The sequence below is a fragment of the Colletotrichum chrysophilum genome (assembly GCF_026319265.1).
Source record: "Colletotrichum chrysophilum strain AFK26 chromosome Unknown scaffold_6, whole genome shotgun sequence".
NCBI lineage: Eukaryota > Fungi > Ascomycota > Sordariomycetes > Glomerellales > Glomerellaceae > Colletotrichum > Colletotrichum chrysophilum.
Window position 1 is genome coordinate 624,236 of NW_026517293.1, and position 15,482 is coordinate 639,717.

Genomic DNA, 15,482 nt, shown 5'->3' on the forward strand with positions numbered 1-15,482 from the left:
GGCGCTGAGTGGATCCCGGGCGGCTTCGGTGTCGGAGAACAGGTGGGGTCCGGATGCCACAAGTGAATCGGTTGATGTAGCGGTCAATATTCTGCGAGCTTTTTAGCCGGGCTCAGTATCCTTCCACGCAGTCTTCTTTTTGTACGTTAGTTTCATGTAATTCTGAGTCTTCGGGCTAGCGCTGCCTTTGTCGTCGTTGTCGTCATTTTTGTTGACGTTGCTTGTAATTTACTTGTCATGGGAGGGCGCCTAGGCCTAGCTGAAAAGCTGATTTCCTATGGAGAGCTCGACTTACATGTTGTTGTTCAATCGAATCTATCGACGCATATCTTTGTCGCTCGCCATGGCGTCAGTGGAGATGACATCTGAGGGTATCGCCTTATGGCAAAGAAATGGCACATCAGAAAAGTCGAGAGGATTGTATCTGTTCCCACAAGACATCCAGGTGCTGTGCGTTTACCCTTTCTTGATGAACCGAGACAGGTTTTGCCCCATTCAACCCGTCTGCCAAGTGATGGCCTCTGAATGTTGTTGTGCCCGTTCCCCGACCCTTGCAACTTTGGATTATACGTAGAAAGAACTTCTTAGCAGTGGGACGCGGAAGACTCCGTAATATTATGACCTCGATTGCCGAGCGAGTTCAAGGAGGGTTGGGTACCATTACTGCTGACCGTGTCTCAACTGCGTTGGGTGATGGCCTGTCAGAAGACAAACATTTGACAAATGTATCTTGCAACCGTTTCCAAGATGTCAGGTTGTACAAGGCCGAGATTACGTGGCAGGATGGGCGGGAAGGTGGTTCCGGGGCGGGGTCGACTCCGACGAGTCTGGGTAGTGGCACGGAGTGCACCCCGACAACCAATCATCGAACTCGTCCAGAGGTCCTCACTGGGCGTCGTAAAAACTGAACAAGACATGCCCTCAGTACCTTCGATTTCCACGGGTATGTATCTTTTTTGGACATCGAGTGGCCCTGCCAGCCCCCCATTCCGAGGTCCGCCGTGCTGATCCAAACCTTCCGAATCAGGGGCTTCGTCTCTTCCGCCCTACCGTCGACGTTGAAAAACCAACCCCACTCGACCGTATTCCAGTTGGTCATGGCAGAAGGAACTCCATCTGCGCGGTGGGTTTTATGGCCTGCTCATCAGGCCCTGGTTGTGAGAGATGCGGGCGAGGTTGAACTTGTTCCCAGGCCTGATGGGACGCTCCTGCTACAAGGGCGTTGCCTTCAGAGCCAGGATCAAGCCAACAAGACCCAGCAGCCAAGTCTCGAGCATCCCAACCTTGGATCTCACCGGAAAACGTGGTGGCAGCGGTGGGGTCTGACCGTTTTCCAAGGGTTCATCCTGTCAGGGCTCAAGGGTCCATCCACCCTGACAAGATTGACTTGCCTGCCGGGACGTCTCCTGGCAAGCACCGCAGTTTCTATTTAAGGTATCCAAGTTGATCTGAATCTAGTCATTGCACAGATATGGAACCGTGAATCCCGGTATGTCGCCGAGATACCGGGCATCTATCTGGGGGAGTTGACGCACAAGACCCGCTGCATGGGCTTGAAATCAAGGAATTTTTGATTGTCATGACAGTAAAGCTATCCGCACAAACGACAGTATCAGAAAGCCAGCGAGCTACCAAACGCCTAGCTAGGCAATTGCCTCAAACAGCATTTCGCTTGCTGTACCCGTTATGTGACCTCGACTCCACGCTAGAATCACCAAAGCCTGTGGTCCACCACCCACATCCCATTCCCAACGCCTCCTACCTTAGCTTCTTCCCCACTCAATGTAGGACCTTCCTAGGATTGAATATGATAGACATTTCGCTGTCACTCGCATGCAGCTCTCTCGCCTTACTGCTGACCACCTCGACCCAGACCAATTATCCTACTGGCCGACCGGCCATGTTCCCGCCTTGCGACTATGGCTATTGACGCCGTCACGAACGAAGTCAGCAGCTTCTGCCTGTAGCCAGGCGTTGATTGTTGGGTGTTTGCAATCAGCGTGGCCCATGAGCGCGTTCTTGATCGCTAGCACTTGGTGCCACAGCTCCGCATGCTCCTTCTTCAGCTCCTCGTTGCGGATTTCGACATCCAACTTGACCGCCTTCATGAATTCAATCTGGTCCTTTTGCTTCTTGTAACTGCGCGCCGAGGCCGTGCGGTGCCGTTTGCGAGACTGTGACGAGTCTGAAGGGTACACGCTCTGCTCTCTCGACGTCTGCGTATCGTCCTCTGTGAAGCTTGGTGATCTTGAGAAGGGGGCTTCCTCGTTGAGACTCCGCTTTCTCGTGCGAGGTCGGAAAGGAACCTCGCTGTTGGTTCTCTGCTTTCTTGGTGACCGAAACGGGTTCTTCGCCGGGCTTTTACAAACTGCTTCGCGGGAGGCAGGGCGAGACTCGGTCGAACTAATCGTTATCGGTGATGCAATTGGCGACAGGCCAGGGCGCATATGTGCAGGGTCGCTCGACGGGGGAAACCCGTCTTCAGAGCCTGGCCAAAGCATGGACTCAATGGATGACCCGTTTGAGAAGCTCGTTTGGCTGCTCTGAGTGCTGCTCGAGGATTTTCTCAGGTACTCGGGATCGTTGGGAAATGAGACGTTCTCAAAGTGGTGTATGTTGGCATCACACTGCTGAACATGTGTGGAGTCGCCGAAAGGGATGTTTGGGTCGTAGTTGGGAGCTCCGACTCCAAAGTGATTGAAGGCCCCATTGCAAGTTAAGTTCATGAAACCGCTGTAGTCGAGCATCGAGCCTCCGACCTGTTCGTTGGAATACTCCGATGCGACGTGTTCATCGCAGTCCATTTCTCCTCCATGGTGGCCGGTTCCCGTGTTCTGGCCCATGGCAATTTCTGTCTGCTCCACAGCTGGCTGGGAGCTAGACCACGTCTGGGTGGGCGTAGACGAAGATGAGGCACTGAACGCGTTCGTCGGTGGCTGGTCCGGGGCAGTGGAACCTTGGACTACGTCTGAGGCGTGGTTTGAAGCTTCGGATGAGTGCAACACCTCACGACACCCGAGAGTCTCGTAGATACTCTCAATCGGCTCGCCTGTCCACAGTCGTTGGAGCACCTCCATGCTCTGGCTTGGGAGTGACAGCGCCGCAATTACGGCATCTTTCTGGCGTTGCGCAGCCTTGAGGACATCGAGCTCAGCCTGCAGACTGCGCTTGGAGCGGATGTGCCGAGGTTCGTATCTGCACTCTAGGCGTCTGTAGATGCATCTATAGCATGGGGTTTCTCCATTGCACTAGGAAGCAACCTATTAATTCCTGGGCCGAGTAGACTGCACAAGTGTGAGGCCGTGTACCTTCGCCTTCTTCTCGCGACAATTCTCGCAAGCTTCACGAATACATTCTCTTGATGGCTTGAGGTTTGTGTTCATTTCAAACCCGGGCTTTGCTTCCAGCCTTCTCGCCATAGCCTATGCTTGGAAGATTAGTGACGTTTCGTATGTGCGCCGCTCAGACAAACAACTTACGTCGTATGTGATCTATGTGTGTTTTACAACGATCGAATTCAAGTATAGCTGTGGTCGCGGCTCTCAGCCCGGGGGGTCTCGTTGGTATTGCGTGCTACTGTTGCTGGGCGGTGGTCCTTGGGGGCTTTGAAAGGGTTGGCGGGTGCGTGACAGATTCCGAGCCAAAGTTCTGGAGCTAACACTACCAGGTGACCTTTTTTTGACTTTCAGGGAGCGGTTCCTGATGCTCCTAGCATGGAAAACATGAGGCTGAGGAAACCGCCAACCTTATGTGTTTTGACTGTTTGCGTGGGATTCTCCTCCGCAGCAGACGATCGACGCAAAAAATTCCCAACTGACGTTTTAAGACTGTAACTAGAACAGCGGGCCCATGCAACGCGGGTTTGTAAGACTGAACCACAGGTGACGTCTGTCCTTGAATCGATATCTCCAGCCAGGAGGATCCAGCCCCCTCTTCTGTACATGATACTTGGTACATGATACTTGCGAGAACGTGTCCTCGTACGAGAAGGAATGTTTGGTACCATTGATGCAAGAAGAGAACAGCGCGCCCTTCTGAGACGGCATTTCGGGCTCATGTCTAGACTGGTTGAACGGCATGTCTATTTCGCCCCTGGGCCAGGGCAAAGGCTCGTTTGTTTGCCAATGCGCCTACAGATTAGCGCACAGGATTGATCGGCCATTTCAATGGGAAGACGAGGACGCGAGGACACGGAAAGGTATCGGTGAGAGGGCCCTTACTCGTCCGGAGGCAAGTCCAGGTCTGGCGATTTTGATATCAGTAGACACCCAATGCCTTGAGAACGGAGAGCCGCCATGAACTCCGGGCTCATCTGTCCAGTCAGAGGGTGCTAATATTTGGCCCTCAGGATGGATACTCTTCTGGGGGCTCTGAGTTCGTGATTCTCGTTGGGCCATTGGGAACGCTACGGTGACGGAAGAGCCCCGCGCGTGTGTGTGGATGTGCGACGAACATGCCGTTCCCAGGTGTCATACGAAAAAGCGGGACACCTCTCAAAGCAGAGATTGAACAATAGCCAGCCGGACGGCCTCCGGTGTCTTTGATTGGTCAATGTGCCCCGGCGTCGATTCCGAGGTCTGGATGGACGTCTAAAACGGCGGGGATTCCGTCCAGGGGGGGGGGGGGGGGGGGGGGGGGGCCGACCGCGGGAAAGGTGATAATCCACTCAGAGACCAGATTGAACCTGCAGGCGTGCGCTTCTGCAGGCGTGCTGCACAATGGAGGGGTCTGCCATCCGCTCATGACGGCAACTCTCTGCGCGGTGATACCTTGAGATTGCCACCTCCAATCGCAAGCGACGGAGATGCACTGAACGCGGCCGCTTTGGCTTTGGCATTTTGAACCCATCTCCAACCTTTATGCCGGGACAGTGTAGTATGTATCTTGCGTGGTGGACAGTCGCTACTTCATTGTAGTATCAGACGAAGTGGCATCCTGCACAGCAAGCGAGGATGACAATCGCGGGGAGGGTGGGAAAGATGATCCTGGTAAGAACGGCACTCATAATGACGAGCGCGATGAAGAATGACGAAGAAAAACCCTCACCGAAACACTGGGAGAATGGCGTTTAGCCTCTTGCATGTTGTCTACTTCCACAGTATATACATCATATCGATACTCGATCTGCGTGCGAGTACACATGCATCTATTCCATGCTGGGAGGCGTACCGCAGTAGAACCAAAAGAAAGGGCACAGGTTTGTTCACTGACTGCGTAAAACTTTGAGGAATGGGTCCCGTCTCTTCAATGCGAGAAGTCCTGTGTCAATACGAATGCGTCCCCTCCCGCAACTTCAAAGGCAGACCCGTTGGCGACAACGCCGTTGATGCGGATAACGGTCTTCTCAATCGGGGTTGGGAGCGGCTGGGGCAGACACACCATACCCCTGTTCCCTCCGGAGGGGCTTTCGACCTTCATCCGCAGCAGCCCACCCTCAAACCGCCAGTCGACAGCGAAGTCCCCTAACACGGTCGGGACACGACCCTTGGCCCACTGGAGGCCCATTGTCTGTGGCTCGACCTTCCATCCGGCAAATCCAGGTACCGTTGGCTGAATACCAAGAACATGCTTGCTCAGCTCCGCTGTAGGGCCCGCCGCCCATCCATGGCAGAGCGACGTCACTAGGCCCAGCCCCGGCGTGCCGTCAGCGTTGAGCGTCTCCCAGAAGGAGCCCGTGTAGTTTGCGTTGGTTGGGTCTGCCATCGGTGCCCAGGTCTTCTTGAGCAGCATCATAGCAGATGAGGCGTCACCTGACTCGAGCGCGGCGCGGAGGTGGTAGGCCGCAGCGTATGGGCTCACCTTCTCGGCCCAGCCGGCAGCGACGGTGGCATTGGAAAAGGCGAGGGCTCCGGCCGGGGCCACGAGTCCGGAGGCCATAGCGGAGAGAATGGAGGACGCGGACCGGAGTGGGGCCGATGACCCGTTGGTGGGCGCCCCGGGGACGCCGGCGAGGATAGCAAGTGCGTTGGCATCTTGCGAAAACCCGGTTGTGAATTTCTCGGACAAGATGTAGACTCCCAAATCCTCGTTCCAGAGGTTCTCGTTGATCGCAGCTCTCAGACGGTCAAGTCGGGTTTGGTACACGGCGACGTCAACACCGGCGTCTTCAAGAAGCCTCAAACACTGCTGCAGAGAGTACGCGTAGACAACGTTGAACTTCGTCACGACGCCAGACTGAGGGGTATCGTAGTAGTTCCAATCACCGCCGAAAGACTCCTCTGCCAGATTGAACAGGCCGTTCGGCAGAGTCTGCGAGTCCGCCCAGTCGAGCATCTTGACGACTTTGGGCGCCCAGGTCTGGGCGAACGTCAGGTTGCCCCTCATCTCGTAGTTCTGGGCGATGGCAGTCAGGAAGTTGAACGAATACCCAATCAGGCCGGTAACGTTCACGTCCAGAGGAGCCGACAGGGGCTCCTGCTGGATCTTGGCTGTGGGGGTGAAGAAGCCAGGGGTGACTTGGTACGAGCCGATGAGGTCGAGAGATCCATCAATGAAGGAGGTGCCAAAGGTGCTGGCAAAGGCGGCGCCGACGGCGATGTCGAGGTCGCCGGAGTAGGCGATGCGGTCCCGGCGGGAGCCGTCGACGATGGTGTCGGCGGGGTTGGCTCCCATGAAGAAGTCGGCAAGGAAGGAACGGTCGGTCAGGGGTTGAGTGTAGATAACGTCGCCCGTTGGCGTGGTTGCGGTAATGTTCTGGAAGTAAGCTGCGTGGCCTAGGGAGGCGCCGAAGCCGAAAGAGCCGAAGAAGCGGGCGGATTGGGATAGCTTAAGGACGTCGATGTTGTTCACAGATACGCTAACTTCGGTGATATCAACTGTGGCATGAACGGAATGCCATGATCCGAGAGCCAGGGTGAGGTTGGCCGGGATATCAGCCGCAGCGATCTGGGTATCTAAAGCAGTCGAACCAGTATGAGCCGTGATGGAGCGCTTGTCGAGATCGAAGGAGATGTAGATAGCGCTATTCAACGTGTCTGACAGAACGGAAAATCCAAAACCGCCCTTGACAGGCTTGACTCGAAAATCAAGGCGATAGTTGAGAAGCTGGGCAGCAACGGCACTTCCCAGGGCCTGGGGTGCCGCACTTTCGGCATAGGCCCCCTCCTCCGTGACATTCAGAAAGTCCGGGATGGAGTTCCTGGGGATCTCGGTCAGCTGCACCGTCCTTGCTCCCACGCTCCATATTCTCGTGAGGTCTTCATCCGAGCAATCGAAGGAACCGGGAAGTTGGGTCAGTGCCGTGGTAGAAGTCGTGGGCTTGACACCGATGTTGCGTAGCGTGAGGGCTCCCGAGGTTGACAGGTTGAGCTTTTGGTAACGGAAGGTTCCTTGTATCAGACGGTTGTTGACGATCGAGGGACCGGTGACGTTGTATCGGTTGACTCTGTAAGTGTCCATCGCTGCCGCCAGGGGAAGTGGTCCATCGCTCTGGGTTTTGTCAGCTGCGAGAACCTCTCAAAATCGTCGTCAGAAAGAGGGGTCGAACAACGCACCATGTACACGCTGAGTGCTGCCTCGGTTTCTCCGTACGAAATCTCAAAGACGGAAGTATCGCCAGAGGCAGACACAACCTCGAAGGTAGGTATGCCCTCGACATTGCGACCAAAGTCGAGAACCACGACAGAAGCAGCTGTCCCGTTGGAAGAGAGGGTTGTAGTGCCGTTGGACGCGTAGATGATGGCGTCATTTTGGGGTGTTCCAGGAGCCGACTTGGCAAGAAGCTTTGAGTACGGTGTGATCGAGCGAACGCTGATGATGTCTATCAGAGTTATCGCGGCTGTTGCCAGAACCACCTTTGATGATGGTGAAAACGACATGGTAATGAGTGCGTAATTGGAATGGTATAGTAAGAAAGGAGGAAAATGAGTGACTGACGTAGAAGCGAGCGTGCAAAAAAGTAATCACAGAAATCAAAACCCTCGAGACCAACCACTATTTGTACGCCGTGAAATCCCCATTATCGGTCTCCGTTGCATGGTTTACACGTCTTGGTGTTTGTGATCGAACTCCGTTGTTAGTCTCTTGATGGGGCTTGAGTGGAGAACGCGAGTCTCCGAACACCTCGGGAAGTCGCATCGCCACTGCAATACGCGCTCTCTGTCGGATTCCAGCGTGGCTTGGTCGCTTTTCATGGCAGTCTTCCCTACTTTCCTACAAATTCTTCTTGAGTGCGATTTGTACGGTGCCCGGACATGCCGACTCCTGATCTTCTCATTCAGGGGGCGCCTGGGCCTACTAAAATTTTCGATCCCAAACAACGGTCAAGACCGCAGGTAGCGGTAACGGCAACGGCAATCACAGAACCGCATGCAAATCAAACGTTTTTAGAAATCGTATCCAATGTGAACAAGTTCATCAACGTCATTAAGTCTCATCATCCGTACAAGACTGTGTGTGGTATCCCAACGTGACGCAAGTCAAAAAGCCAACCAGCCAGAACCAACTTGAACCGCCAACGCCGACCCATGACCCTATATCTACACGGCCACAAGGCCAGCCTGTCCTGTCTGTCCCATCTGAGCTTACGCAGCGAGTTGAACCACCTTGAAACCCTCAGAGACGGTCTTGGTGATCTCCTCATTCTTGTGCTGCAGTAGGCCGAGAGCGAAGGCGACGTCGTTCCATTGTCTCTCGGTCTCGCAACGCTGAAGTCTGGCAGCGAGCTTGTCGGCCAATTGCTTGGCATGCTTGTCCTACAGGAAAGGTCAGAAGGGGTCATCGGCATTAGAACAGCAAAACATACCTTCTCAACGAAGCCCAGGAGGAACCTGATAATCCTTCTGAAGCTCTCCTCCTCCAAGCCCTTCTCAGCAGACAGTAAACTAAACATGTCGACGAAGTGGTTGTACACAGCGTTGTCCTTGGTGCTAAGCTCGGTGAAGAACATCCTCGCGAGGTCGGCAATACGACGATCCTCGTCCTCGAGGCACTTGGCCATCTCACCCAACTGACCCTTGACCTTGACCTGACCAGCCAAGATGAGGAAGGTCAGAGTCATCAAGCAGGTGCGCTTGACTGACTGGTCCTTGTCGGCCAGACGGCGGTACAAGAAGTCGGTGTTTTCATCAATAAGATGGTTGAAGCACACCGCCATGTCTCCGAGCGCAATGACGGCGTTGGAGCGCACAGTGGCATCGGTGGAACGCTCCATGATGGTGATGAGTAGAGGCAGGTTGGCCTCGCAGTACTCGGAGCTGACACACATGAGCTTAGCAAGACAAAGAGTCGCAGCGGCCTGCAGTCCCTTGTCGGCATAGGTGGTGTTGTTGGCACAGATCTCTGAGACGAGAGGGCCGAACTGGGCGAGCAGAGATGCCGGACCGTACAGCAGCTCTCGCTCACGAATGTGTGCCATGGCTTCCGTGAAGTCGTCCTCTGTGGTGCCACCGATCAGATCGAGGTCGTCAGGCTCGTCCTTCTTACCAGCGGCCTGAGCAGCCTTCTCTGCTGTCTTTTCCTTCTCCTGATCCTGCTTGCGACGCTTGAAATCGAGCTCGCAGAGCTCCAGATGCACAATCTGCTTGATGGCAACGTGACCGACGATGAACAAAAGTTGTGACAAGGCGATGGCGTTGTCGCGCTTCTTGGGCGGAGGGACGACGGTTTCATTTCCGTCGCTGGCGTCGTCGTCCACGTCAGGTTCCTTGCTCTCGGAACGCGAGGATTGAGACGCCATCTCATCCCGAGAAGACGGCCTCTCGTCCCTAGACACGGGTCTGGATGAGGGAGCAGCAAAGACGCGTTTCGTCTTGTGCCGAATGATCTCGGAACAGAGAATATCCGGGTGCTTGGAAATAGCGTAGATGGCGTTGATGGCCTGCTCGGCCACACCATACCACTCCTTGCTGTCCGAGGGAACCTCAGTGATGGCTGCCAACCTGGCCAGAACGGCGTGCTCGTTTGGAAGGCGAGAGAACTTGACGGTGGATTCCTTTGCCTGCCTGCCTGTGGGGTTGATTCGGCGAAGAGCAATGCAGGTGTACTTGGCCAGTTGGAGATCGGCGCGACCGTGTGCGCCGAGACCGGTACGGAGCATCGTCTCCATCTCCCCGACCACAATCTCCGGGTTGGCAGTCGCAAGCATACCGAGCACGATGATGGCACCCCTGCGCTGCTTCTTGGAAATCTCGCGCTTGCGGACGCCGTACACCTGCCAGAGCTTGGCGATGACGAGCTCAGGAATCAGACCACCCTTCATCATAGTGGCCAAGAGCTGCTCGAGCGAAGTCAATTCAGCAGGCGTTGTTTCACTCGTAAGACTGATCATGTTGCGAGCAATGTAGTTGGCAGCATCGTTCGCGGTGAAGTTGCCGGGTGCCTCGAAGAAGATGCGCTTGTACACATCGATGAGATGGCTCTGGACGCCCTTGCCCTCGTCGCTGTTGCCCTTGGTCCAAATGAGACGCAACATACGGCGGATGCCGACCTTGTTTTGCTCGATCTTGTAGGCATCGCCAATCTCAAAGTAGTCCATGGCCTCAATGACCTCGCTCTTGTTCCTGGAGCCAAGCAACTGGCAAACTGTACCAGTGGCGTCGTGAAGAACATCAATGAACTTCAAAGCCTCGGAGTAGTATCGCTTCGTCAGCGTGAGCTTTTCAATCGCCTCAGACGTAGCAGCTTCTTCGCGCGCCTTCTTCACTGCCTCGAACTTTTGTTCATCAGTCATGGGCTTCTGCGGGGATTGTTCGACCTGAGTGGCGTCGTCCAGAAGAGTATTGTCGACAGCGGTGTTGTCGCCAAGGCCGGCGCCCTCGGGAGGCTTCAAAGCGTTCAATTCCTCTTCCACTTTGTCGAGGCGAGCCTGCCAGTCCTTACGGACTAGCAGGGCGCCGTGTAAGGCAGTGAAGGGGTGTGTCTTGATGAGGGTGCCGAGAAGCTTGATGGCATTCCTTCTTACGTGACTACTCTTGTCCTCCAGGCTTCGGCAAGCAAGCTCTGCGGCGCGCTGTCGTCTCTTGGGGAACTTTTGCTCGAGATCGCACAGTTTGACGTAGACTTGAATGGCTCTGCATCTGCAGTAGGGGTTGATGTCGAGGAAACGCTCTTCCAGGACGTCGAAGAAGGCGTCGAGCTGGGACTTGTGGTTCTCGCCACGCTCATCCTGCTTGACAAGGTGGGCAACCATATTTCCACAAACTTCGATCAAGGAGCAACGCAGAGTGTATGACTGAGCAGCGGTCAGAATGATTTCAACACCATTGGGGTCGCACTAATTACCTCGCTGTCCAACTGCTTGGCAAGCATCGTCATCTGCTTAATGACGATTCTAGGGGCCAGCTCGGAGAGCTTGACAATAAATTGCGAGACGGACTTTGGGCCTTTGGTGTCGTTGCTGTTGAACTCCTTGTTACTGAGCTCGCGCAGGATTTCGTCGGCCAGTTGGGGGTAGTCGTAGGTTTCAGCCAAGATGTGAAGGAACTCGGCCATGGGTTCGGAGAGATGCTCGAAGTACGTCAGATTCTGAACTATAGAAATCTGGGCAGCTGGGGGAATAGTCAGTACAAAGCTAGGCATAGATGCAATCAGTCCCAACACCTACCGTAGGCATGGCCGTGGTGCTTGACGGCGATACAGAGGACTTTGAAGGCGTGCATCCTGATGGAGATGGCCTTGACGCGCTGTTCGCTCTCGAGCACCATGTAGACCGGACGAGTTAGCAGACCGACAAAGGTGTCTCTCTCGGAAGTGGTGAGGAAGATCTTGGAGAGCTTCAACTTGAGGACCTTGCTCATGATGTCGAGGGCGGATTGCAACTGGCTGGCGGAGTCCCAGACGCCGTCTTGGCCCTTGGGCGCATTCTTCTTTGGCTTGCCGCGGCCTCGGGCCACGGGTGCTGTTGTCGACTTTTCGGCAGCCTTGGTCTCGACGGCAGCGATGGTCCACTGCAGGAGGAAGCCGTAGATCTCGAGAAGTTGCTTGTGGTGTGCGAGGGTCTCTTGTTCGTCGGGGGACTCGAGGTCGTGGTTTATGGCATCAGCCTCGGCGGCAAGGCCGGACATGATGAGGTCGAAGATCTTGCTCAGGGCATGTGTTGGCAAGAAGGTGGTATACCTGGAAGGGTTCATACGTTCAGAATCACGTCTTTGTTTCGCGGAGAGCCTGGAGGAGGATAAAGGAATCGAAGGAGAGGGGTCTGAAGGACAAGGGGAGATGGGTGCGCACTTTAGGAGGAACTGGAGAGAATCGAGATGGGCGCTGCGAGTGATGGCCTCGGGGTTCTCGGCGACGGCGTCAACAATGGGGTTGAGAACGGGGTTGACGACGCCGTTGGTGAGGCCCTCGGGGTCATTTTCGCAGTCGAAAAGGGAGCCATCTGCCTCTGGAGTTGGTATGCTGGCAGGGTCGCTCATGTAATGCTTGAGCGCATCGTTGATGTCGAATGCGACCGAGTCCATGGCTGCGGTCGAGGGGTGTGGTGCGCACCCTGCGGCGAGAATGCGATTGAAAGTCGGACGGGGAGGGAAGAGAAGATGAATAAGAACAAGAAGGGACAGGACCAAGAGAGGTCAGATGATGGCCGTCTGTGTGCGACCTGATGCAAAGCGAAGGAAGTAGGCGCCGTGGTCCTGCTGCAAAGGTTAGTAGTAAATACTAAGGTGAGTAGGCATGCGCCAGCCGGCGGAGGAATCGGCTTGTGGTGTTGACGATGTCGAAAAGTTGTGGTGGGATTGTTTTGGTGGTGCAGGTGCAGGTGCAGGTGCAGGTGCAGGCCGGCGCTATGTACATACACAGACATAAAACGGTGCACAGTGACGGCAGGAATCCCCCCCTCTGTAAGGTAAGGTGGCAGCCCCCCCAAAAAGGACCCAAATGCGCCTAGCAACCGAGGGGGATTTTTGTTTTTGTTTTCTTTCGACGCGCCGGTCGCAGTTTCCCTCCTCTTTCGTCCCAAAATGGCGGTGCGGGGTCACACTCGCGTCCTCCATTGGCCAGCGCGTGCTGTCAGTGGAGCCAGTACCCTGAAATCGTGGCCGACGGTTGGCCGGGGTGGACGGGGCCAGGCGGATGCCCCTCCACTAGAAAGCAGCTGGATGCCCGCCATCAGAAAGATTCTCGGAGCCAGAAGGAGACAGAGAAGAGCTGCATCAGGAGAAAAAGGAAAGAAACACGACCGAGACACCAATCAGCACGCCTGGCAGCGACACTGTGACACCCAACACCAACTGCCCACGGACTGAGATGATCTAACGAACCCAATCGACCAAGACTCAATCTACCGACCGAACTGCTCTACACAATACGTACATACAACACGCAGCGCCAGACCCAGCCAGCCAGCCAGCCAGACGGCCAGCCAGTCCCAGCCAGTCCCAGCCAGCCAGTCCAAGCAAGCGCCACGGCCAGCCGCATCAACACCGGCACGCACTGCGCCAGATCCCTTGTATACAAAAACAACTGGTCTCTCTACAAATCCCCCCCAACTCCCGCCTCGGATGACGCAGTGTTCGACCCAGCGGGATTCCTCAGCTGGCTTCAATCAACCCAATCTGGACGCCATCGACCAATTGACTCGTTTTGGCCAAGCTCTCAACGTCGAGCACTGGGCTACCCCAGACAGTGTCTTGAAGGCCTACTCGCCCTTCCATGCCACCGCCAACAACGCCAACAACGCCGCGACCGACCAGCCCCAGGCCCAGCTCCAATTGGCCCATCGTCCGGTGACCGCCAACGAGGACACTGCACGAGAACCAGATTCCAGAACCATGGCTACTGCCACCAGGAAAAGGAGCCGCGAGCGCTTCGAGATCCACGAGGATCCCCCCCACGCCCGTACAGAAGACACGGAGATGGTGGCCGGCTCTGAGCACCAGACCGAGGTCGACGAGGACGAGGACGATGCCGACGACGCCGAGAACGACAACGAATCCACCGACGACAGCTCCGATGAGGACGACGTCGTCGACTCCAGCGTCCAGCGCGAGATGGTCCGTCTGCAAGACGTCTTCCCCGGCTTTCGACATAGGTATCGTCTTATTAAGAGAATTGGCGAAGGTACTTTTCCCTCTCACCGTCCCTTCCCCTCTATCTTGAGCTTCTGCTGACCGACACTCGCCCAGGCACCTTTTCAACCGTCTACAAGGCCGAAGACATCCAATACGACAGATACGACAATGATTGGGATATCGAGAACAACGAACGAGACCAAAAATGGAGCACCCCGCCTTTGAAGCAGCGTAATGGCAGCCACAACCCCTCGAGAGAGCCACGTCGTCGCGCTCGATATGTCGCCATCAAGAAAATCTACGTCACCTCCAGTCCCACCCGTATCCTCAACGAGCTCGAGTTGCTCCACGATCTCAGAAACTGCCCGGCAGTCTGTCCACTGATCACGGCCTTCCGCAGCACCGACCAAGTCGTTGCCATTCTGCCCTACTTCCGCCACGAGGACTTCCGCGACTATTTCCGCCAGATGAAGATCTCAGACATGGCCATCTACCTGCGCAGCCTGTTTACCGCGCTAAAGGCCGTCCACGAGCACAAGATCTTGCATCGCGATATCAAGCCCACCAACTTTCTGTATGACCCCCAGACGCGGCGTGGTGTATTGGTCGACTTTGGTCTCGCCGAGCGCGAGGGATCCGACAGCAAGCCGTGCCTTTGCCACGAGAGCAGAGACGTCCGCAAGCAGCGGATTCAAAACAGCGCAGCATCACAAAACGGTCCCCAGCAAGGCTACCCCAAGGCAGACAGCCGCCCGTCACGGCGAGCCAACCGTGCCGGCACAAGAGGCTTCCGTGCTCCCGAAGTGCTGTTCAAGTGCACAGAACAGACCACCAAGATCGACATCTGGTCAGCAGGCGTCATCCTCCTGACCATTATGAGCAAGCGCTTCCCCTTTTTCAACAGCGCCGACGACGTCGAAGCCATGATTGAGATTGCCACCATTTTTGGCACCAAGCGTATGAAGCAGGCGGGTCTCTTGCACGGCGCCATGTTCGAAACAAATATCCCCACAGTGGGCACCGCGGGTTTCTCGCTCGAGAAGATTATCCTGTGGTCCACATGCCGTACTGACGGCGGCAAGGACGGTCAGCCAGGTATCCCGTTGGATGACGAGGAGAAGCTGGCTGTCGAGTTCCTGGGCCGATGCTTGGAGTTGGACCCCGCGAGGAGAATCAGCGCCCAGGAGGCGTTGGAGCATGAGTTCCTACGGGAGCCTGAGCCAAAACAGTCCGTGGAGACGATAGAAACCGAGGACGACGAGATGGACATGCTTGAGGCGTAATGATAATGTTTTTTTTTCTTTGGCAAGGCACTCTTATACCAGTGGCGTGAACATGATTATGTGTTTGTACGACTAGACGGTAGAGCAGGTGGCGTTGGGAGGTAGGGCGCATTGAAGTGCCGTTACCTAGGACGGCATCTTCACCGTATCGACATTATGGAACAGCATCGCGGGCAGGCGAGATGACCAAGGCGTCACATGTACAACAGCACAAGCACGGCACGTAAGTGGAAGACGACGTAAAGTAATACCA

General features: G+C 55.5%; 4 protein-coding genes across 4 annotated transcripts; 1 reads left to right on the forward strand and 3 right to left on the reverse strand.

Annotated features, from left to right (window-relative positions):
• Window positions 1-1,883: 1,883 nt before the first annotated feature.
• Window positions 1,884-3,419, reverse strand: COL26b_001495 (uncharacterized protein; the record flags this gene model as incomplete). The annotated part of the gene is made up of 2 exons (XM_053174443.1): window positions 1,884-3,210; window positions 3,391-3,419. The coding sequence occupies 2 exons, from the start codon at window positions 3,417-3,419 to the stop codon at window positions 1,884-1,886; spliced, it is 1,356 nt and encodes a 451-aa protein (XP_053041753.1).
• Window positions 3,420-5,244: 1,825 nt separating this feature from the next.
• On the reverse strand, window positions 5,245-7,817 carry COL26b_001496 (uncharacterized protein; the record flags this gene model as incomplete). The annotated part of the gene is made up of 2 exons (XM_053174444.1): window positions 5,245-7,428; window positions 7,494-7,817. The coding sequence occupies 2 exons, from the start codon at window positions 7,815-7,817 to the stop codon at window positions 5,245-5,247; spliced, it is 2,508 nt and encodes an 835-aa protein (XP_053041754.1).
• A 705-nt stretch (window positions 7,818-8,522) lies between these two features.
• On the reverse strand, window positions 8,523-12,398 carry COL26b_001497 (uncharacterized protein; the record flags this gene model as incomplete). The annotated part of the gene is made up of 4 exons (XM_053174445.1): window positions 8,523-8,693; window positions 8,744-11,170; window positions 11,221-11,486; window positions 11,543-12,398. The coding sequence occupies 4 exons, from the start codon at window positions 12,396-12,398 to the stop codon at window positions 8,523-8,525; spliced, it is 3,720 nt and encodes a 1,239-aa protein (XP_053041755.1).
• A 1,038-nt stretch (window positions 12,399-13,436) lies between these two features.
• COL26b_001498 (uncharacterized protein) lies at window positions 13,437-15,229 on the forward strand (the record flags this gene model as incomplete). Its single annotated transcript, XM_053174446.1, has 2 exons — window positions 13,437-13,995; window positions 14,061-15,229. The coding sequence occupies 2 exons, from the start codon at window positions 13,437-13,439 to the stop codon at window positions 15,227-15,229; spliced, it is 1,728 nt and encodes a 575-aa protein (XP_053041756.1).
• Window positions 15,230-15,482: the final 253 nt, after the last annotated feature.